This window comes from Dipodomys merriami, unplaced genomic scaffold, assembly GCF_024711535.1.
Source record: "Dipodomys merriami isolate MVZ:Mamm:240054 unplaced genomic scaffold, mDipMer1.0.p SCAF_9, whole genome shotgun sequence".
NCBI lineage: Eukaryota > Metazoa > Chordata > Mammalia > Rodentia > Heteromyidae > Dipodomys > Dipodomys merriami.
The window spans coordinates 6,186,547-6,209,056 of NW_027206512.1; the positions used below are offsets into that span (position 1 = coordinate 6,186,547).

At 39.5% G+C, this 22,510-nt stretch overlaps 2 protein-coding genes across 2 annotated transcripts in view; one reads left to right on the forward strand and one right to left on the reverse strand.

Annotated features, from left to right (window-relative positions):
• Nucleotides 1-286: 286 nt before the first annotated feature.
• On the forward strand, nt 287-18,280 carry Ppid (peptidylprolyl isomerase D). Its single transcript, XM_070012906.1, has 10 exons — nt 287-478; nt 2,580-2,720; nt 6,086-6,192; nt 8,870-9,058; nt 9,899-10,021; nt 10,169-10,275; nt 11,922-12,063; nt 17,049-17,135; nt 17,224-17,266; nt 18,020-18,280. Exons 1-10 carry the CDS (start codon nt 394-396, stop codon nt 18,106-18,108), a joined length of 1,113 nt encoding a protein of 370 aa, XP_069869007.1. The 5' UTR covers nt 287-393; the 3' UTR covers nt 18,109-18,280.
• The window catches only part of Etfdh (electron transfer flavoprotein dehydrogenase), a 31,593-nt gene continuing 26,421 nt past the window's right edge, over nt 17,339-22,510 (reverse strand). Inside the window, exons 11-13 of the mRNA XM_070012904.1 lie at nt 21,541-21,723; nt 20,112-20,333; nt 17,339-19,286 (exon numbers count right to left, since the gene is read on the reverse strand). Of these exons, the coding sequence (XP_069869005.1) occupies nt 19,123-19,286; nt 20,112-20,333; nt 21,541-21,723 (569 nt within the window). The 3' untranslated portion in view covers nt 17,339-19,122. The remainder of the gene's footprint in view (nt 19,287-20,111; nt 20,334-21,540; nt 21,724-22,510) is intronic.

Here is a 22,510-nt window from a genome sequence, read left to right on the forward strand (position 1 = left end):
AGCACAGGCTGGAATGCGGAAGACCCCAGAAGTCTACACCCCAACGGTGGGAGGGCGATCAAGTGCACGCTTTGGGTAAAACGGCCGTAGAATCAGGCCGTAGAATCAGAGAATGCAGAAGTGGAAACGCGCAGACTCACCACGACGGTCGCGCGCCGGGAGGCTGGAAAGCGCGGGGATTGGGAGCGGGAAATCCAGCGGAAGGGGCAGGGCTCCGGAAGTCGGTCTCCACGCCGCGCGCCGGAAGTCTGCCTGTGACTTCCGAGGGCGCGCGCCGGAAGTGAGTCTTGAGTGCGGGCGCCAGTGTTGCCTGGGGACCGTCGCCCTCGGCTTGCGCTGCGACGTTGTGCACGCGGTTCCTGCTTCTGCTCCTGAGCGTGTCCACCGGTCGAGATGTCGCACCCGTCCCCACAAGCTAAGCCCTCCGACCCTAACAACCCCCGAGTCTTCTTTGACGTGGATATTGGAGGGGAGCGAGGTGAGCCTGAGGAGGCGGGACCCCGGAGGGCCTGGGTAGCTCCTAGGCTGCGATTTGGACCCTGGGGCCGCTGAGCGCCTGCGGGGGCAATGGCTACCTAGACCCGAGACCGGGCATCCAGGCCTGGGTCTGGCTGGGGCTCTTGTACAGTGCCTTCGGACTTGTGGGAAGTGGGAAGGTTCTGGAAATTTCTGGCTCAAGAACTGTGGTAGCTTTTAGGTTAATCTCCTAATTTGCTTTTCCGCCACCTTTGCACCAACAGCTTGCCACAAAAGATTATTTGGAATTATAGGTGAAATGGCACAAAAAGTTCCTGGCATGTGTGCTGTAGGACTCCCGTCATTCTGATATCTTTTGGCCAGTTGTTTTTGGCATACCAATTACTACCTGCGGGCGGTGTTTATACGTGAAAGAGACTTGTTTGCTTCTTAGTGCTACAGATTCCCCTCACCCCCCTCAATTTTACTGTTAACTTGGCAGTCCAATCAGAGAAGATGAGCACTTCTCTTTTGGCTTTGGGGAATGAAGCTTAATCTAACGGGTTGCCGGGTATACAAAATAGCTTTGAAGTTCCTAAGGCCTTGGCGATTAGGGAAAGCATCGCCTAGTAGTATTAAAGGGAACCTCGATCATGAGAAGCCACATTTTTGAGAGGCTTAATCAGGAATCTTCACTGCTGATCGCCTGTCCCAAAGAACCCGCAATCCCGAACGTTGCTATCACAAAGCTTATAAAGTCAAAAACCACATGATTCTGGTGGGGAACTAAGCCATCAAAATTGTGTTTACTGAAGCAAAACAGCTAGGTAGAGCCATCTGAGGATTAGGGCAAGGATCACCCGGAGCTAACATGACACATCTGCAATTCAACGTATATTTTACCTCTAGGGTTTTCTCAACTGGGTGAAAAGTCCTCATTTTCTAGTAAGATAGTAGACGGTGGTGAGGACAAGAAATTATTTAGACCCAGTATCTATGTGGATTTGGACCTGTTCTGGAACATGCTAGAATTACTTGCCAGGCGGTGTGTTTAATGCATATATGGGACAAATACACATTTATGTGCAAGGTTGTTTGTTTTGGAGCCAGTGCTAATTTTATTGCTATCATTTTAGGAGTTGTGTGGAAGTGGTACTTGTTCATCTTTTGTGTCATAGGCTGCACTAGGCAGTTTCCTTAGGGTGTAGCCAGCTTGACCACTGAAAGGATACATTTTCTTCAGTTAGTTATTTGGTGATTGGAATTTCTGGGGATGTGAGGAAATTCATTTGTACTTCATAGTGGTTCTTATCAGATTCTTCTAGTGGTTCTTCAGATTCACTTAGATGCTTGAACTTTAGACTAAAATTTAACATGAGAAATGAGAGTAAAATTCAGCTAATCCACTACTGAATTCATATCCAAATGAATAAAAATTGTATGTTAAAGAGATGTCTGCATGTCCATGTTCCTTGCAGTATTATTCATAGATAAAATTTGGTATGTGCATATAATAGAATACTATTCATCTTTTAAAAAAGAAATCCTGTCGTTTTTGACATGATGAATTTAAAGTATGTGTTAAGTGAAATGAACTGTGTGTAGCAATGCATATACCACCTGAACTCAATTATGTGCATAGTCTACTAATAGAAGTAAAATGCCAGGGCTGGGAAGGTGGCTCAGTGGTAGAGCGTTTGCCTTGTATGCCTGAGGCCCTGGGTTTGATTCCTCAGCACCACATAAGCAAAAAAAAAAAAAAAAAAAAAAAAAGCCGGAAGTGGCGCTATGGCTCAAGTGGTAGAGCGCTAGCCTTGAGCTGAAGAGCTGAGGGACAGTGCCCAGGCCCAGAGTTCAGGCCCCACGACCGGACCCAAAAAACAAAACAAAACAAAAAAGAAGTAGAATGCCATGGTAAATAATAGGGACTGAAGAAAGGTCAAAAGAGCTCTATTGCACAACATTTGTGATTATAGTTGATAACTGTTCTTCAAATTGCAAAAAAAGAAGATAATACACTTGGTAATTCTTTAATGTTGTGACAGTTGTACCAACCAACTCTCCTTAGGATTATTTGCCAATTGGTTGTTCTGTATACTTACAAAATTTTTCTTTTCTTTTAGTTGGTAGAATTGTATTAGAATTGTTTGCAGATATTGTACCCAAAACTGCAGAAAATTTTCGAGCGTTGTGTACAGGAGAAAAAGGCATTGGATCCACAACTGGGAAACCTCTCCATTTTAAAGGATGTCCTTTCCATCGAAGTATGTGTAAACTTTCTCAATCTAATTATCTGCATATATCTATATGAATTCTTGGGAACTAGCAGAACACTAACCACAGAGTACAAGTTAAAGAGGCAGGTTAATTCTGAGGAGAATGTGTTGGCATCTGAAGTAATAGTTCAGCTTCATTAATGTTAGTTTGTGAGCAGTGGAATTGATTTTGGAGAGTACTAAAGTTTATCCATTGAGAAGTGGACTGCATTAGCTTAGCCAGTTTTTTGAATCTCTCCACTCCAAAATTGTGATTATAAAAGCAAAAGTATGGCCAAACAAATAGTGCTGACCGTTGGTAATTTGGTGACGAAAGTGTGTTTCCAACATAGGCAGCATTGCTTGAGAAAGCTGCAAATTTAAAGATTAACATATAGCTGATAATGTACTGGGTGTGGTGGTACATGACTATCATTTCAGCTGCCTGGGAGCAAAAAGCACCAGGATTTCAGTTGGAGGCAATGCCAGTTAGCAAGATCTCATCTTTATAGTCTAGGTGTGGATTCCTATCCCTATAAGATAGGTAGTTGGATAGGAGAACTGGGTCTGAAGTCTTCCTTGGGTAAGACCTTATACAGGACAAGTGGAAGAGAAAAGAAAGGGCAAAGAAGTAGTAAAGAATCCAGTTGGCAAGCATGAAGCTTTGATTTCAAACCTTAGTACCACTCCCTCTTGTGACACCATTTCATATCTTTTTTTCTTTTTTTTTGGTCGGTCGTGGGGCTTGAACTCTGGGCCTGGGTGCTGTCCCTCAGCTCTTCAGCTCAAGGCGAGCGCTCTACCACTTGAGCTACAGCGCCACTTCCGGTTTTCTGGTGGTTTATTGGAGATAGGAGTCTCATGGTCTCTCCTGCCCGGGCTGGCTTTGAACCGCGATCCTCAGATCTCAGCCTCCTGAGTAGCTAGGATTACAGGCGTGAGCCACCAGCGCCCGGCTCATATCTTATTTGAAAAATTTTTTTGTTTTGTTGTGAGGCTTGAACTTGGGGCCTGGGTGCTGTGTGCTGTTCCTGAGCTCTTGCTCAAAAACTGGCACCCTACCACTTTGACCAAAGTGCCACTTGCAGTTTTCTAGTGGTTAATTAGAGATAAGGGTCTCATAGACTTTTCTTCCTGAGCTGGCTTCAAACCATGATCCTTGGCTCTTCGCCTCCTCTGTGAGTTGCTAGAATTACAGATGTGAGCCACCAGTGCCCAGCTGAAAATTTTAATGTTTTTATGGTAGTACTGGGGCTTGAACTAAGGGTCTTAATGTCTTACTTGGCCTTTTCACTTAAAGTTTCTACTCTACCACTTGAGAGCCATAACTCCACTTCTGGCTCTCCTCCCTCCTCCCCAGTTCACTGGAGATTAGTCTCATGGGCTGGGTGCCACTGGCTCATGCCTGTAATCTTGGCTGCTCAAAAGGCTGAGATCCTGCTGATCAAAGTTTCAAAGTCAGTCCAGGCAGAAAACTGTGAGACTCTAACCACCAAACACCTGAAAGTAGAGCTGTAGCTCAGTGGTAGAACAGATAAGTTTAGGGACAGCACCCACACATGAGCTCTTGCACTCCCTCTCTCCCTCTCTCCCTCCTTCCCTCCCTCCCTCCCTCCCTCCCTCCCTCCCATCTCTTTTGTCTCCCCCTCCCTTTTCCTCTCCTCCTTCTCTCCTCTTCTTTCTCTCCCTTTCCCTCTCTCTGTCTTCCCTCTCTTTATCTCTCTCCCTTTCACTCTTCTTTCAGAACGCTTTTCTCCTTTCTCTTTCTTTCCTTCCCCCCCCCCCCCCCCCCCACCAACCTCCAGGCTGGTTTCAAATTGCAATCCTCAGATCTCAGTATCCTGAGAAGCTAGTATTACAAGTGTGAGACACTGGTACCCAGCCATTTTCTACTTTATAATCCTAACTTTACTAATTATTTGATACTTCTCCCAGTAGACTATAAGTTCCTGTAAATTCAGGAACCATATGTTCTCTACATTTACTGTAGTTACTGAGTAAGCATTCAGTAAAAACAAGGGCATAAAGAAATTAAATTATAATGTATCAGTAATTTTTTTTCTCAATAATAGAAATTGAACCCAAGGTCTTCCAACATACTAGGCAAGTATCTATCACTTGGCAACACTCCCAAGTCCAGAAATACTTTCTTAAAAGCCTGATTTATTAAGAAATTGGTTTTTTTCCTCTACATTCTAAACTATTGATCTACTGTTGGCTTTAAGGAAATACCAAAATATGCCAACAAAAAGTATGAGAAAATAAAGGACATAAGAGGATCCCTGTTCTTTCAGCTTCCAAAAGTATGGGAACTTGTCTAGATTACTTGTACAGACATGTAATTTATGCCAAACATATGGTTTTGAAGATCAGGAATTTTGGAACAAGGTAGGCAGAGATGGTCTTACTTGATAAGGTATAACTAAATACCTCGGGTACTGAGTTGCTTAATTGACACAGAACTGTCTGCATTTTTATTGTTGGCAAAAGTGTGTTCTGCTTGCCCGTAACTTCCTGTAGACTGTAAGTCTTTCCTTCTGATCCAGTTAGGTATTTCAAATCTCATGAACATAGGAATCTATTAACATATGAGTGATTTTGGTAACCTTTGACATAAAGGAATGATACTGTGAACTTGTTTTCATTAGAGTGTAAAAATATCTAGGTAAGCTGGGTTCCAGTAGCTCATGCTTGTTTGTAATCCTAGCTACTTAGAAGGTTGAGATCTGGAGATGGTGGTTCAAAGCTAGCCTGGCAGGAAAGTCTGAGACTCTTCAGTTACCACTAAAACAGGAGAGGTATTGTGGCCCAGCCTTTTTTACTCAGCCTTGAGTAAAAAATCTAAGGGACAGCACCCTGGCAAGCCCCAGTATTGGCAGGTATGCACATACACACACAACTCTATGTTGCCTAGTGTTCATGAGTCCCTGCATTTATATCCAGTTTGGCCTCTGCCCCCAATCTATAGGGAGTACTTAGTCTGTATTTAATAGGCATAAGTGAGAAGCTGTATAGATAGTTATAAGAAATAAAACATTGTCACACAAATACTCATTATTTTGTGAAAGAGATGGTTATACATTAAAAGTTGGAAGTAAAGCCAAAAAACTTGGATAAAAATTAGGAGGTTTGCCTTTTGGGTTTCAGTGACAAATTTTATAGGTAAGAAACTTTGAAGTAGTTCAAAGAGTGAATTCTTTGAATGTTAGTTGGGGATCAGACAGTAAAATGTAGGTTACACTCAGACTGGAAAGAAACAGGAGGATGATAGTACTAAAATTATGCTTAAGAAATTATCCTTAGTACATATTCATTAATTATGTTGTAGAATCATGCATATTTCCATTATTAATAACCATATTTCTTTTTTGTAGTTATAAAGAAATTTATGATTCAGGGTGGAGACTTCTCAAATCAGAATGGGACAGGTGGAGAAAGTATTTATGGTGAAAAATTTGAAGATGAAAATTTCCATTATAAGGTAAAGTAGAGAAAATTCATGACTTCGATAATGTAAAAGTTGTTACACGTATGACAAATACTTGTTGGACTAAGACACTAAAATCTTGGGTGTCCCCAGACACAACTTTTCTTGTAGTGCACCCCCAACCCCTTTCCAGGTTACTTGGATGAACCAAGGGTACACATGCTATGCAAATACTCCACCACTCAAGTATTTCACAGGTCAAAATGCATCTTTTAATAGGGAAAAATTTTACCTATTAATTTTTTGTTTTTCTGAGACAGAATTTTGATGTGTAGCTCAAGCTATTCTTGATTCTGCTTCCTAAGTTCTGACCTCCAAAGAAATGCGATTATGGGTCAGTAGTGATTGTGTGCATGCTCTTTTTGGGCTTGAACTTAGGTCTTGGGTGCTGTCCCTGTGCTTTTTTGCTTAAGGGTAATGCTCTACCAAAAGCCACAGCTCCCCTTTTGGCTTTTTGGTAGTTAATTGGAGATTAGAGTCTCACAGACTGCTGGCTTCAAACTGCGATTTTCAGATTTTCAACCTCCTGAGATGCTAGGATTACATGTTTGAGCCACGTGTACCCATTTAGTAATGAATTTTATTTGCAGTAGTACTGTGTTTGGTAATTTCATTGTCATGCAATTTTTACATGCTTCAGTTAAGCCAATGAGCTTTTAAGCATGGCCCCCAAGTGGCAAAATTGATTCCAGGGAAAATGTTCTCATTAAAGGATGGTAACGTGTGCATCTTTATCCTTGAATTTGAAGAACAACAAAACCATCGCTAAAACCCAGATGTCAGGGGATTTGCAAACTAGAGGATATGGTTAATGTCCAAGCTCCTAAAGGACATTATATCTTCATTGTACCAAGAACTAATCGGGGTATATTGCATCATTCACGTTTTGAGAGCAAACATGTAAGTACAAAAGTAAAGTGATTTATTTGGAAATGAAGACTAGGAACAAGGTAAATTAGGATAATTTGGAAATAAAACATCACCAGTTTTTTAAATAGTAATTATTTGCTGCAACTGTATGCGTAGTCTGTCCTGGCACCAAAGGAATTATAACAGTGAAAGGTCTTGATGGCAAGAAATTTATAATTCTAATCTTGGAGGCAAGATTTAAGCACATGTGGGACAAATAAAGAACAATATTGTGGAAATACATGCTAGGTTATCGAATATACTTGATGGTATAACTAATAGATGTCTAGCATCCTTCAGTGAAATAATTGGGACCAAAAATGCTTCATATCATAGAGTTGTTTGGATTTGGGACTATTTGGAAAAATAAAAAATAAAAAATTTGGAAAAAAAATAATAAAAAATAAAAGAGGAAAGAGTTAATATTCTAGTTAATATTTTTGTGAAAGTACCAACAAATCTATCTAAAAGATGAAAAATTTTAAGATTATGTGATGATTGCTGGGTGCTGGTGGCTCATACCTGAAATCCTAGCTACTTAAGGGGCTGAGATTTGCGGGTCATGGTTCATAGCCAGCCTAGGCAGACAAGACCCTGAGACTCACAAGCTTCAATTAACCACCAAAAAGTTGGAGGTAGGGTTGTATGGATCAAGTGGTAAGGCACTAGTCTTAGCAAAAAAGCTCAGGCACAGTGCCAAGGCCCTGAGTTCGAATCCTAGGATGGGAACAACAACAACAAAAAGATTATGTGATATAATCACATGATAAATGAAAGGAAGCTTTTAGAAAGGAGAGATGCATTTTTCTTGCTTACACGAAATCAGTGTTCTTTAAAATGAATTTGATTTTGACTGGAGAGGTAAAAGGCATTTTAGGTTGAAAAACTCAAAAGGAATACACTAACAGGAACATTTAGAAAGCATAAGAAGTAGAAAGTAGAAAAATGAAGCTGTTTCACAGAACCCTTGATTGGTGATTATGGTTTTAAAATGTATGTAAGAATTTTTTCACTTTTTTTCATAGTCTGAAGTTGATTGACTTGAATGAACTTTGGAATGTTTGCAATTAGGAAAGCCCCTAGACTGGATGACTTACCTAACACTTCAGTATCCCTTTCAATTTAGTCTAAAGGAAGAATCATGATGTAAATCTGTTTGTGAACATAGGAAGACTACAGAGTCTAAGAAAAAGTGCCCATAATAAAGTGGGCAAAGTAGTACTAGATGTCTTTAACATAGTATCTTTGTCTTAAAGATAAGCATCTTTTCAGGATGGCCATTTTTTAAAATTACGATTTTATTATTTTTATTTTGTAAGTTTTTCTTAAAGTTTAAAAGTGATTACCCCATGTTCACTAAGTATAGTAATTTATAAAGAGTAAAATTAAAGTTTGTTCGGGCTGGGAAGGTGGCTCAGTGGTAGAGTGCTTTCCTTTGAGGCCCTGGGTTCGATTCCTCAGCACCACATAAGCAAAAAGAAAAAAAAAAGCCAGAAGTGGCGCTGTGGCTCAAGTGGTAGAGCGCTAGCTTTGAGCTGAAGAGCTGAGGGACAGCACCCAGGCCCAGAGTTCAGGCCCCACGACCGGACCCAAAATCAATCAATAAATAAAAAAATTAAAGTTTGTTAAAGATTTTAAAGTCAAATTGAAATTTGATTTAAATGGTAGTACAATCCATATTTTTATGTGAATGGTCAGTAAAAGAAAAGTCAGACAAATACCTCTAACCTTGGTTTTCTTTTAATGATCTTTATTTCTACAGCATGATCGGGAGGGTTTGCTGAGCATGGCAAATGCAGGCCCCCATACAAATGGTTCTCAGTTCTTTATCACAACAGTTCCAACTCCTCATTTGGATGGGAAACATGTGGTGTTTGGACAAGTAATTAAAGGAATAGGTGTGGCAAGGATACTGGAAAATGTAGAAGTGAAAGGAGAAAAACCTGCCAAAGTAAGTAAAAATGTACTTAATAGCTTGTTTACTGCCTCAAAAGAAATGTAAATTAAAGGATTAGGCAAATATCTTGAAAAATGTTAAAGGTTTTTGCATTAGAAGCCTAAATCTGTCACTCTTTAAAACTATTTTCTACAGTGTTAAAGAAAGTTAGTATATATATTTTTTTCAAGTAGTTATAAAAAGCGGTTTCAGTGCTAGTCAGATCATGAATATATTGCATCTTGGCCAGTGGTTCTCTCCTTTTCTTCACTCCCATCCTTACCCTAAGTTTGTTTAGTTTTTATGTAATATACATTGAATATAATGATTGTATTTGCTCACTCCTTTTCCCTCCATTTGTTTGCCTTCCCCACATATTTCAGCTTCCTGATAATCATTTTGTTGTTTGTTTCCTTTAGTTGTCCAAAGGAATTAAATTATTGGACTTCTGTCCTAAGTATACTGTTCTTAATTAGTATAGTCATACTGATTCTTGTCTGAATCAAAATGACCAGACTAGTAACCAGCTTATGTGCCAAGTTCTTGGTGGGAATTGGAAATTCACTTACATGTATTCCATGTATAAAAAGATAGGAGTAAACTAGAACCTAATGTTCCAACTAAGACGATTACATAGAGCATGATACAGTTTTCAACTCATTGAGCTGAATAGCAGTAGAATGACTTACGGAGATCTTGTTGATTAGTTGGAATGTATGTAGAAGGACACGTCACCGCAAATGGTTACACCTCTTAACTGAAGTCTGTGACTTAGGCAGTACCACAGGTGACTTCGATCTGTGTAGTGTAGCTTTCATTAATATGTATTTGAATAATTTTGTATCATTTTTACAGTTGTGCGTTATTGCGGAATGTGGAGAATTGAAGGAAGGAGATGATTGGGGAATATTCCCAAAAGATGGCTCTGGTGACAGTCATCCTGATTTCCCTGACGATGCAGATATAGATTTAAAAGATGTAAGTATTTTTACAGGAGCCACTGTTAAATAAGTAACAATATTCAGTACTAAAACTTTGAGCTTTTGTACAAAGTATCATAGTTGTAGATTTTATCAGTAAGTCACAATTAAAAAAATCTAACGTTTGTTTTTTTTTTTTGTTCAGGTAGATAAAATTTTGTTAATAACAGAAGACTTAAAAAACATTGGAAATACTTTGTTCAAGTCCCAGAACTGGGAGATGGCTATTAAAAAATATACAAAGGTTTTAAGGTAATAAAGGATTTTTAAATTATTTTTAAGAACATGTAACTTGTTTATACTAAAATTCAAAATTGTTCATTTTTGTCAAATTCATTGTTGAATAAACAGATGTATTTAAATAATGTCTTTTTTACTAGCTTAACTTGAACTTTTTCAGAATACAGAAAGTCCAAAGTGTACTCATTAATTTACAATAAATTCACCAGGGTTTTTTTTTTTTTGTGGGGGGGGTGGGTCTTAAGCTCAGCTTCTTGCTTGTTAGGTAGGCACTCTACTGTCTGAGCCATACTTCCAGCCCATTTTTAGCTTTATTTTTATTTTTGCAAAACTGTTTTGGAGGGAAATTGGTAAATAAAATGTTTTATCCTTGAATATTTTAGCATGTATTTCATACAAAACAAGGTCATTTCTACAAAACTTCCAATACCGTTAAGATACAGTGTGTAATAATTTCAAGATGTATATTGTATTTGGTTGTAATGTGACTTTAGTCTTTTGCTCATTAATGTTCCCTACTGACATCTTATTGAGATTTTTTTTGTGCAATCCAAGTTATCTGTTTTGTTTTTTTGTTTGTTTGTTTGGTTGTGGGGCTTGAACTCAAGGCCTGGGTGCTGTCCCTGGGCTGTTTTGCTCAAGGCTAACGTTCTACTGTTTGAGCCACAGCTCACTTCCAGCTTTTTGTTTTTTTGTTTTTGTTGGTTATGGGGCTTGAACTCTGGGCCTGGGCGCTGTCCCTCAGCTCTTCAGCTCAAGGTGAGTGCTCTACCGCTTGAGCCACAGCACCACTTGCGGTTTTCTAGTGGTTTATTGGAGATAAGAGTCTCACGGACTTTCCTGCCCAGGCTGGCTTTGAACCTTGAGCCTCAGATTTTAGCCTCCTGAGTAGCTAAGATTAGAGGCGTGAGCCACCGGTGCTTCTTCCAGCTTTTTGTTGTTAATTGGAGATGAGTCTCATGGACTTTCCTGCCCAGGCTGGCTTCCTGCTGGCTTTGAACTACTGCCATTAGATCTGAATAGTTAGGATTACAGAAATGAGCCACTTAACACCAGCTCAGCTTTCTATCTTTTCTTTCATATCTTTGATTTCATGTCTGGTATAAGGAGTTTCTCTAAGGAATTCTGATTCCTTCCTGAGAAAGAAAATAAATTCAGGGGGTAGATGTTCTGTTTCTGGGCCTTTTCAGTGGACAGTTAGGAAAAAATAGCTATACAATGCAGTTGCTGTTTTCTTCATTCAATTCTGTTACCTCATTTTGAGCATCCTGATTCTAAATGCAGTTATACTGGAAAGCACACAATGGGGACCTCTGTAAAAGTAGGGAGCGTGTTATCACTGGTGCTTAATTAGATTTTGAAATTACTGTTAAATTCCACTGCTTGAACATGTTTGTTGGAACAAATAAATATACCTTCTCAAGAAAAACACTAGGCTGTGGGGAAGGAGCATGTAGCTTAGCAGTATTATGTTCTTAGTGTGCCCCCAGACCTTCTTAGTCTTTAGTTCCCCCTGCTCCCCCCAAAATGTAAAGATTATCACTGAACATTCAGTTCACATTTGATAAGCTTTTTGTATCAAGTATATTACATGATACAGTTAAAAGCAGAGTAAATCTTTGTGTGGCATTACATAAGCTTATTAATATGTTCTCTAGATATTTGGATAGTTCAAAGGCTGTTATTGAGAAAGCAGATAGATCCAGACTACAGCCAATAGCTTTAAGCTGTGTGCTGAATATTGGTGCTTGTAAACTGAAGATGTCAAATTGGCAAGGAGCAATTGACAGTTGTTTGGAGGTAAGTGTTAACTTCTTAAAGGAATGGGGTGTGTGCACATGCAGGCGTGCATCTGTGTGCTGGGCTTGAGTGCTGTCCTTGAACTCATGCACACAGGCCCATCCTCTGGGCCTTTAACTTTAGGACCTGAGTTTTGCCCCCTAGCACTCTGCCACTTGAACTACAGCTCTACTTCTGGCTTTTTTTGGTGGTTTATTGGAGATAAGAATCTCATGGAGCCGGGCGCTGGTGGCTCACGCCTGTAATCCTAGCTACTCAGGAGGCTGAGATCTGAGGATCTTGGTTCAAAGCCAGCCCGGGCAGGAGAGACCATGAGACTCCTATCTCCAATAAACCACCAGAAAACCGGAAGTGGCGCTGTAGCTCAAGTGGTAGAGTGCTCGCCTTGAGCTGAAGAGCTGAGGGACAGTGCCCAGGCCCAGAGTTCAAGCACCAAGACCGACCAAAAAAAAAAGAATCTCATGGACTTTATTGTTGGGGTGAGCTTCAAACTGTGATCCTCAGATCTCATCCTTCTGAGTAGCTAGGATTATGGGTATGAGCCACTGGTATCCAGCAGGAGTGGCAATTTTAACTTTGTAACTTGAACCAAAGTACTTTTTTTTTTTTTTTTTTTTTTGTCAGTCATGGGGCCTGAACTCTGGGCCTGGGCGCTGTCCCTCAGCTCTTCAGCTCAAGGCTAGTGCTCTACCACTTGAGCCACAGTGCCACTTCTGGCTTTTTTCTTTTTTGCTTATGTGGTGCTGAGGAATCGAACCCAGGGCCTCAGGCATGCAAGGCAAGCGCTCTACCACTGAGCCACCTTCCCAGCCCCTCAAAGCACTTTTTATATACCTCAGTACCTCTTATTGTTTAGGACCTAATGAGACTTGATTAAGAATATGATTTTTAAGTTATCTTGTGTTGAATACTTTGAAGTTTCAGTTCTTTCAATTCATTTTGTTTTTAACAGTTGTCACCTCATATCTACAACTCTATATCTATGATTTTACCTTTTTTTTTTTCCTCAATTTTTGTCGGCCATGGGGCCCTCAGCTCTATCATTTGAGCCACAGCACCACTCCAGCTTTTTCTGCTCATGTAGTGCTGAGGAATTGAACTCAAGGCCTCATGCATGGAAGACAAGCACTCACTACCACTGAGCCACCTTCCCAGCCCCTTACCTCATTTTTTTAGTGATTTGTTTTTGTTAGCATACATTAGTATGCTGTTTCATTGTGGCATTTACATACGTGTATGTAAAATGTATCCCAATTGAATTTTCCCTTCTATGATTCTCCTTTTACCTTTCTCCCCTTCCTAAAACTATTTTAAACATTTATCCTCATTCCTTCTCCCCTTTTTTTTTTTTCTTGCCAGTCATGGGGCTTGAACTCTGGGCCTGGCCACTATCCCTCAGCTCTTCAGCTCAAGGCTAGCACTCTATCACTTGAGCCACAGCGCCACTTCCAGTTTTTCTGCTTATGTGGTACTGAGGAGTGGAACCAAGGGCCTCATGCATGCAAGGCAAGCACTCTACCACTGAGCCACCTTCCCAGCCCCCTCATTCCTCCTCTCTATAAGTACATACCCCAACAGTTTTTATTTTTCTATAGTTTTTTTGGTATTTTTTTATTGTAAAAATGCTGTACAGTGGGTTACAGTTACATGAGCAAGGTAAAGTACATTTCCTATTGAGCATTGTTGCCTTCTCATTTTCCTCCTACCTTCCCTTCCCCCTCCACACCAAACCTCCCTCCCTCCCCTCCAGTGGAAGAACTTTGTTTTCAACATAGTATTTTGTACATCTCAGTGTTAAAATGGGTCAATCTGTATCCTTATTTAAGCATTTTGTTTTTTCCCTTCCCCTCCCCAAATTAGAGAAGTATATGTATATAAGATACAAATTTCACAAGTTTTTTAAAGTACATATTAATTGTACCAGAAGATTTTATCATAGTATATCACATATGCTTATATTAAGTTTTGTTCAGAATAGCCCTGTTGCTTACTTATCATCCCTTTCCCCCACCACTTCTTGATCAGGAGCTTCCAATAGGATTCCCTATGCCATCTCTACATAATTGCTATTTATTTTTTATTTTTGAGTCAGTTGTTGGGTTTGAATGCTGGGCCTGAGTGCTGTCCTTGAACTCATGTTCCAGGCTTGTGTTCTACCACTTTGAGCAACAGTGTCACTTTCTGATTTCTGGTGGTTAATTGGAGATAAGAGTCTCAAGGACTAGGGCTGGGAAGGTGGCTCAGTGGTAGAACGCTTGCCTTGCATGCCTGAGGCCCTGGGTTCGATTCCTCAGCACCACATAAGCAAAAAAAGAAAAAAGCCGGAAGTGGCGCTGTGGCTCAAGTGGTAGAGCGCTAGCCTTGAGCTGAAGAGCTGAGGGACAGCGCCCAGGCCCAGAGTTCAGGCCCCACGACCGGACCCAAAAAAAAAAAAAAAAAAAAAAAAGAGTCTCAAGGACTAGCTGGGCACCGGTGGCTGAGATCTCAGGATCACAAATCAGCCTGGACAGGAAAGCCCAAGAAAGTCTAGTAAAGTCCATGAGACTCTTATTTCCAGCAAACACCTAGAAAACTGGAAGTGGCTCTGTGGCTCAAGTGGTAGAGTGCTTGCCTTGAGCTGAAGAGCTGAAGGACAGCACCCAGGCCCAGAGTTCAAGACCTACTACTGACCAAAAAAAAAAAAAGTCTCAAGGACTTTGCTGCTTGGGATGACTTCAAACTATTATCCTCAGATCTCAGCCTCCTGTGTAGCTAGGATTACAGATATAAGTTTCTAGCCCCCAACTGCAGTATATTGTTAAATTATTCACCCTCTTTCCTTCTCCCTTTTACCTTATTCCCCTAGACAGTAATAGTTAGAATTGTTTCATTTGTATGTGTATACATGTCTATGTCAATGGTATGTATGTAGCCTCTACGAAGGAGTGAAAATGTGATACTTGATACTTGTTGCAGCTCATTCATTTTTTTAAGAGTACCTATATACTAGGAATTGAAAAAGCTAGAACTGTTTAAGAATGTGAGTTGTGGGGTAATTGAAATTCATCATTCTCCTGCTCCACTGTGTAGGGCCATGAGCTTGGCTGTGTAACTACATTGAGCCCCCCCAACATATTTTGAGGGGAGGAGGTAGAATACCAGGGATTAGAACTCAGGGCTTTGCACTCACTTGACTTGCTTGACCATACCACTTGAGCCATGCTTCCAACTCTGCTTATTGCTGGTTAGTCTTTTCAGTCCAGCTGACTTAAGACCTTAATCTCCCGATCTCAGTTTGCTGAGTAGGTAGGATTATAGGCATGAGCTAGTGCCCTCTGGCTTCTTCCTCTTCCCTTCCATTTTCCTTCCTCCTCTTTTTCCTTTTCATTCTCTTCTCCATGCCCTGGCTGCTACTTCAATACCTCTGCCACTATAATTGTTATCTTTGGATAAATTTCTAATTTTACAGAGTATTTCTCTAGTTGCCTATCTTACGGAATCATAAGAGATCATATAGCATATGTTTTAAAGTATTTTGCACTGTGCTTGGCACCTTTTAAAATCATACCTAATAGAGAGTAATCTTAAAATTAAGACAGACACATAGTCTTAAGCAGCTGAATAGATTTTGCTTGAGGTGGGTAATTTCTATTTAGTGTAATCATGGCTAGTCTAGGGAGAAGGGTTACCACTGGAACAATTGTTTTAATGAGGGCTATCCAGGTGTACTGAGTGATTAATACAGAAAGTGTTATCTTTTTCAAATAACTCAATTATGACTTTGTGATTGTATAGTATAAAATCATTTCCAAATTGTTTTATATTCTTTTTGCCTATTAGGCTGTGTCAGGAGATTACCTTGGTTCACAGCAAATAGAACTAAAATGAGAGACTAGGCTGGAAGTATAGCTCAGTGGTAGGATACTTACCATTCACAAAGCCCTGGTTCTGAGCACTGCTTAAAAAAATTATAATTTGCTTGGGTAGATGAAATAAAGGACATTCATACATAATATTTAAATTTTAGGTAACATGCTAGTCACAGGCTGTACCCTTAAGCTATACCCCCAGCCTGATAATGTATTTAGAAGAGAGAATACTACAAAAGAAAAACAAAGATTAGTCATTACCCAGGCTCTCTTTTGACTTTTGTGAAGATCACATTCCTTAAGTAAAAATACATTAGCTAATTTAAAAGATGTTATATAAACAAAATACATTACTTTTTAGATGTTGAAAGGGAGAGACTTGTTGAACTTTATGTTTCAAAGACCCATTCCATGTCCTTGGATTCCATAGATTTATCCAACTTTGAGTTATAAATTTCTTTTCTCTTTTTTTTTTTTTTTTTTTTGGTCAGTCGTGGGGCTTGAACTCTGGGCCTGAGTGCTGTCCCCCAGCTCTTCAGATCAAGGCTGGTGCTCTACCACTTGAGCTATAGCACCACTTCCTGTTTTCTGGTGGTTTATTGGAGATAAGAGTTTCACGGACTTTCCTGCCTGGTCTGGCTTTGAACCGCGATCCTCAGATTTCAGCCTCCTGAGTAGCTAGGATTACAGGCATGAGCCACTGGCACCCGGCTTCTTTTCTCTTAAACATAGAAACTTGCATTGTTTTAATTTCCTAAGTATAGCCGACCAATTATAAATAATTGGTCTTTAATTGTACTTTAAGTAAACTGGAGATGAAGTCTATGGCAGGACATGTATGTTAATTGCAAATACTATATCATTTTACATAAGGGATTTTGGTTTGCAGATGGTGGGGTGGGGTTTTTTATGGACCAATCCAAAGATACCTAGGGATCAGTTATATGGACCAGTAGGGTTTAGTCTGGAGAAAGAAATTGCAGTATTGAGAAGACTAGAGATCTAGAAGAGCAACACCTTTTTCCTCCACGTCCATTTAGTGCACTTTCCTGACTGTAGGCTGCACTTCCACTTTGAGTAAATTGAGATCCAGTATATTTACTTATAACATGTTATTTAAAAAAATTGTTTTTGTAGGCGCTTGAAATAGACCCATCAAATACTAAAGCACTGTACCGCAGAGCTCAAGGATGGCAAGGATTAAAAGAATATGATCAAGCTTTGGTAAATTTTATGTTTTAAAATAGATAATTACCTTTCTAAAATTATATGTGTAATTTTCTTAACATTTTTTTTTTCTTTCCAATTGAAGGCTGATCTTAAGAAAGCTCAGGAGATAGCACCAGAAGATAAAGGTAAGCTGGCAGTTTGTAATCTGAGTTCATTTTGTCCTTTAAAGTTTTATCCGCATAAACCACAGTGTTCACTTAACCTTGCCAAATATTAGATGTTTAATTAATAATTAGAAACAATGCCTATTAATCAGGCCAGGCATTGATCAGATAGCAAATGAACAAGACATTCAAGACCCCTGCTCTCACAGAGCTTACATTCTAATTTCTCTCAAGAATGTACCTGAAAACATTGCTTGTTCTGCCTTAACATTTGAGACCCAGTTTCTATTACTATAATACTACTTGAGAGATCAGCAGTAAAGAGAGTATTCATTGTAAATTTAACTTTAGGGAACATTCTCTAAGCTGAATGTACTACTAGTTGTATATTTTAGAAAAGCTATAATGAAATACTTTTTATTTTCTCCAAATGAGGTGAATGCAGTGAATAGTGACACTAGATCTATATATTAAAAAATATTTTTGGTCTCATTAAAAGAAGGGAAGCAATTCTGGCCCTCTTAAATGGAGAAGGCTAAGGCAAACCTTTGTTAACTAAGGTTTTCTCAGCTGGCAGCCCTTTGAAATGATACGTCATGATTTTTGTGACTTTTCTTTCACAAGACTAAAAATTACTGCTAATAAAGTGGAGTTACTTTTTATGGGGAAGAATTATCAAGGGAAGGGGAATGTAGTGCCATTACCACAGTTTGTTGGTCCTAAGTTTTTAGATGCTTTGGCAGATAACGGACTTTTTTCTTTCTTTTTATACAGCCATCCAGGCAGAATTGCTGAAAGTCAAACAAAAGATAAAGGCACAAAAAGATAAAGAGAAGGCTGTATATGCAAAAATGTTTGCTTAATAAGAATTAACTTTTGCCTAAATGTCAAACATTGATTATATAAAGTCAGTAAAACGATATGGGGTCTAGATAGGATCCCTAATGTGTTTGTTCTGATACTGCAGTGCTTCGTGGGTTACGTTTAGAAATACTGATGTTAGTTCCCTGTTATAATAAAATATTACAAAATACAGTGAAGTGCTTTTTTTAAATTAGTGCCTACATTTTAAAAAAGAATGGTGCCCTAAAGTTACATCTTGTTGTATGAATGGGCAAAAGTTTATATATATTATTTACTTTAATGTACCTGTGGTAGGTATACGTGCTTTTATACTTAAATAGGTACCTGTTCTTGGCTTGGCATTTATTTTCTGCAAAAGGCCAGATCATAAATATCTCTGCTTTGGGCTGGGAAGGTGGTTCAGTGGTAGAGCGCTTGCCTAGCATACCTGAGGCCTTGGGTTTGATTCCTCAGCACCACATAAGCAAAAAGAAAAAAAAAAGCCAGAAGTGGTGCTGTGGCTCAAGTGGTAGAGCGCTAGCCTTGAGCTGAAGAGCTGAGGGACAGCGCCCAGGCCCAGAGTTCAGGCCCCACGACCGGACCCCCCCCCCCAAAAAAAAAAAAATCTCTGCTTTGTGGATCGTTTGGTTTATTTAATTACTCAACTCTGCAGTTTGTAACTTTATTCATATATAATGAATGGTGAGCGATGCTTTTCCCTAATTTAGATATGTACCTGGACACTGAAATTTAGCAAGCCAAATGTACAATGTGCAGTTTACTAATGCATTTTGCTGTTACTGAAATCTTTGAAGACCTAAAGAGGTTAGTTGGTAGCTACATCCTTTGTAAAAGTTTTATTTACGAGAATTATCTCATGATTTTTAGGGAATAATTTTAGATGCAGTATAAAGTTTCACTATTTTGTGAAAGATTCTTGTCCACCTCTGAGCATTTTAAAGTTTGATTGCAATGCATTTACAATTTACAGAAACTGGTTATCAAATGTGCTGGCAAATGAAATCACTTTTAGTTTACATTCCATTGTAAGCAGGTCCTCCTCCACCTTCAGGCACTACCCAGTTAATATTCTGACTTGGATCTTTAATATCACATGTTTTACAGTGCACACAGTTCTGAGCATTTATCTGTAGCCGATACCCATCACCTTGTTCCAAAGGTACAAATTCATAAACTCCTGCAAAATAAAAATAAGTAATATGAAAGTTCCTAACTTTGAAAAATTATATATTTGAAAGCAAAAACCTAAATCCTACAAGGAATAGCTCCAGAAACTTTAAAGGTTATTTTCTTATTTTTATCCATAAAGAATATTAAGATGATCTGGGTGTATGTTGTTGAACTTAGCAAAAACATGTAGTAAAAGGAAGTTAAAACAGATTAGCTAAGTTAGTTCACTAATGCATAATCAACACTTAGCTATCTTTAAAAAAGATTGAAAAAAATTGGACCCATTTCTTAACCTACAGGAGTTTATACGATTCTGTGGTATGATTTTAAGACAGTTCCGTGTCCCCGAAGTTTTAGGTTTTCTCGTCTTAAGGCCTTAAGAACATAGTAATTTTCACATATAGAGTATTACTTGTTCTGGCACTGATTATAATTGAAAACTCAACATTAAAAGATTTAGTATTCATGTTGAATTGAAAGTTCAGCACCATTCCTTGGAATTAGTGTAGCTATAGCCTAGCATGTGTGTGTGCTGTGCACACAATACATATCACACTCAGGCTACCATGACAGAAATGACCATTTAGGGAGTCACTAGAACTGGTGGTATTTTCCGTAGACTTTATCTTGGTCTGAGGAGTATGTTTAGAGAAATACCATCTGAACTAGGCTGAACTAAATTGCCAGCTATTCAATCCTAAATAGGAAGCTGAATGTAAAAGTCATAACAATTTCCAAATCATTGAAAACTAATTTCACAAAGGAATACATTCTTAAAATGTTGGAAGCAGATACCTCTATTCATATTTTAAAATGAAAAACCATTACTGACCTGCCGGGCAGAATCGTTGCTCAGGCCCATCATATATTGACAGATTTCTATTTACAGGTACGCTGTCATCTTTTAAAGTTAAATGTGCTGGCTGATCATGTTCATGATTAGTACCACTCAAAGCCACAGATGACAAGAGGTCAAAACTGATTTGTCCATCAGGTTTTGGATATTCAATAGGAGTGCAATCCTTGGCTGGCTTGAGCTGATCAGAGTCAGAACCTTCAACAGTTTTGAGGAGAATGCTTAATACAGTTTGCTTTTGGCTACTGAGATAATTGAACCAAAGGCCCCATGCATGCTAAACACAGGTATATTGCCAGACCATGTATCTCCGTTTACTGTACCCATTTACTGTTGGATAGTGAGGATTAACGACCTTGTTAGAATACTTAAGCTATCCCCCCAGCCCTGATAGGGTCTCAGGGTATATAGCTTTGCTTTTTTTGTTTTCCAGTTTTTCAGACAGGGTCATGTGCTAATTTTTCCTGGCTTGTGTAAGCCACTATACTCACCTTGTTCTTCAGATAGGGTTTCACTTTGCCCAGGCTGGCTTTGCTCAAGAGATTACCAGTACTACTATGTCTAGTCTATTTTACATTTGGAACTGTCTTGCTATGTAGACAAATGTGATTGTCCTGTGTCCAACTCCAATTCCTGTGCTGGGATTGTAAATTACTATCAGCACACCCAGCCTCAAGTTTTGTTTTAAATTGTTTTATTTTATTTTATTTTTTTTCATTGGTTGTGGGGCTTGAACTCTAGGCCTGGGCGCTGTCCCTCAGCTCTTCAGCTCACTTGAGCCACAGTGCCACTTCCGGCCTTTTCTGTCTATGTGGTGCTGAGGAATAGAATCCAGGGCCTCATGCGTGCAAGGCAAGCACTCTACTGCTAAGCCACCTTCCCAGCCCCTCAAGTTCTTTCTTAACCATATTAAAATATGAAAATTAGCCCAGGCCCTGAGTTCAAGCCCCATGAATGACCAAAAAAAACACCAAATAAAAATAAAGTAATATGAGTTCAATCTTCATATATTATATCTATGTACATATATACTTCATATACTTTAAAATCTCATTCTATTCAAAGGATAATTATAATTAAAGCAATTTTAAAATAAAGATGCCATTTTATTAACTTAGGGTCCCACACTTTTTTTGTGTGTGTGCTGGTCATGGGGCTTGAACTCGGGGCCTGAGCACTGTCCATGAGCTTTTGTGCTCAAGGTTAGTGCTCTAAGCCACAGGGCCACTTCCAGCTTTTTGGTAGTTAATTGGGTATAACAGCCATGGACCTTGCTGCCCACGCTGGCTTTGAACCTTTATCCTCAGATCTTGGCATCCAGAATAGGTAGGATTACAAGCATGAGCCACTGACACCTGGCCTGCACATGAAGTTTCAAAGGTTCTTAAATGTATTTGACTATTACCTTTATGTTTTAGCGTCCACGGCTCCATTCCTCTCAAGATCCAGTAAAATACTCCAGTGTAAATCATCCCTCCATACACACCCAGTATTCCATGACAGGATGGCCTTATATTTCTAACTGCATATAGCTCCTTCCAGACCCAGGATTTCTTCAGATTGTCCTCATAGTCAGTTATATGGAGTCCTTTTATGAAAATGGGAAATATTAAGTGGACAACTGACCAGATATACATGAAATACTATTGTCAAGAAACTTGGCTATTGAAATATCTGATGAGTGAATATTCAGTAATATTTTTTTTGCTCAATCTTCCAAGGCCTGTGTACTGCCTCCCTTACTGAAGGTTCCTTGTGTGCCCTTTTTGTGTTCAACGTGTGCCTCCCCTCTTTCCCCCAGCAGTGAGACTTGCACAAGTGAAATCTGGAGATGTCTCGCAAACTAGGTGCTCAGTCTCCCAAAGCTGGAGATACATTGCAAACTAGATGCCCACTCTTCCTAAACCTGGAGAAGTCTTGCAAACTAAATGCTCAATCTGTCTGACCACTAAGGAATGTTACCAGTGGTGTTGGTGTTTCATGTCTTGTTCATGCATGAAGTTTTGTGGTACTTGCTGGAGTCCCTGTTCCCCACATTGCTGAGAGAATTCAGGTCTCAGATGGAATTCCAGTCCAAGAGAGCCAGTTGCCCAATACCCCTGGGCTTCCACAAGGCAGAGGGACACGTCTCCTTAGGGGTAAGGGCTCCCAAATACCTCCCCCCTGGATGGAATGATCCCAGATGGCTCCCCCAAATTGTTCTAAATATACATTCCAGAACCATTGGAGTCACAACAATAAAAAGAATTGTCTCAGCAAGGCAAAACTGCAGAAGTGTATGCCATCAGCCAAAAATCTGGCAAGTAAGCACTTAGTTCTAGCTTTTTGCTGGCTAGAGATTAAAGTCTTGTTTTTATCTGCCCAGGCTGGAGGAT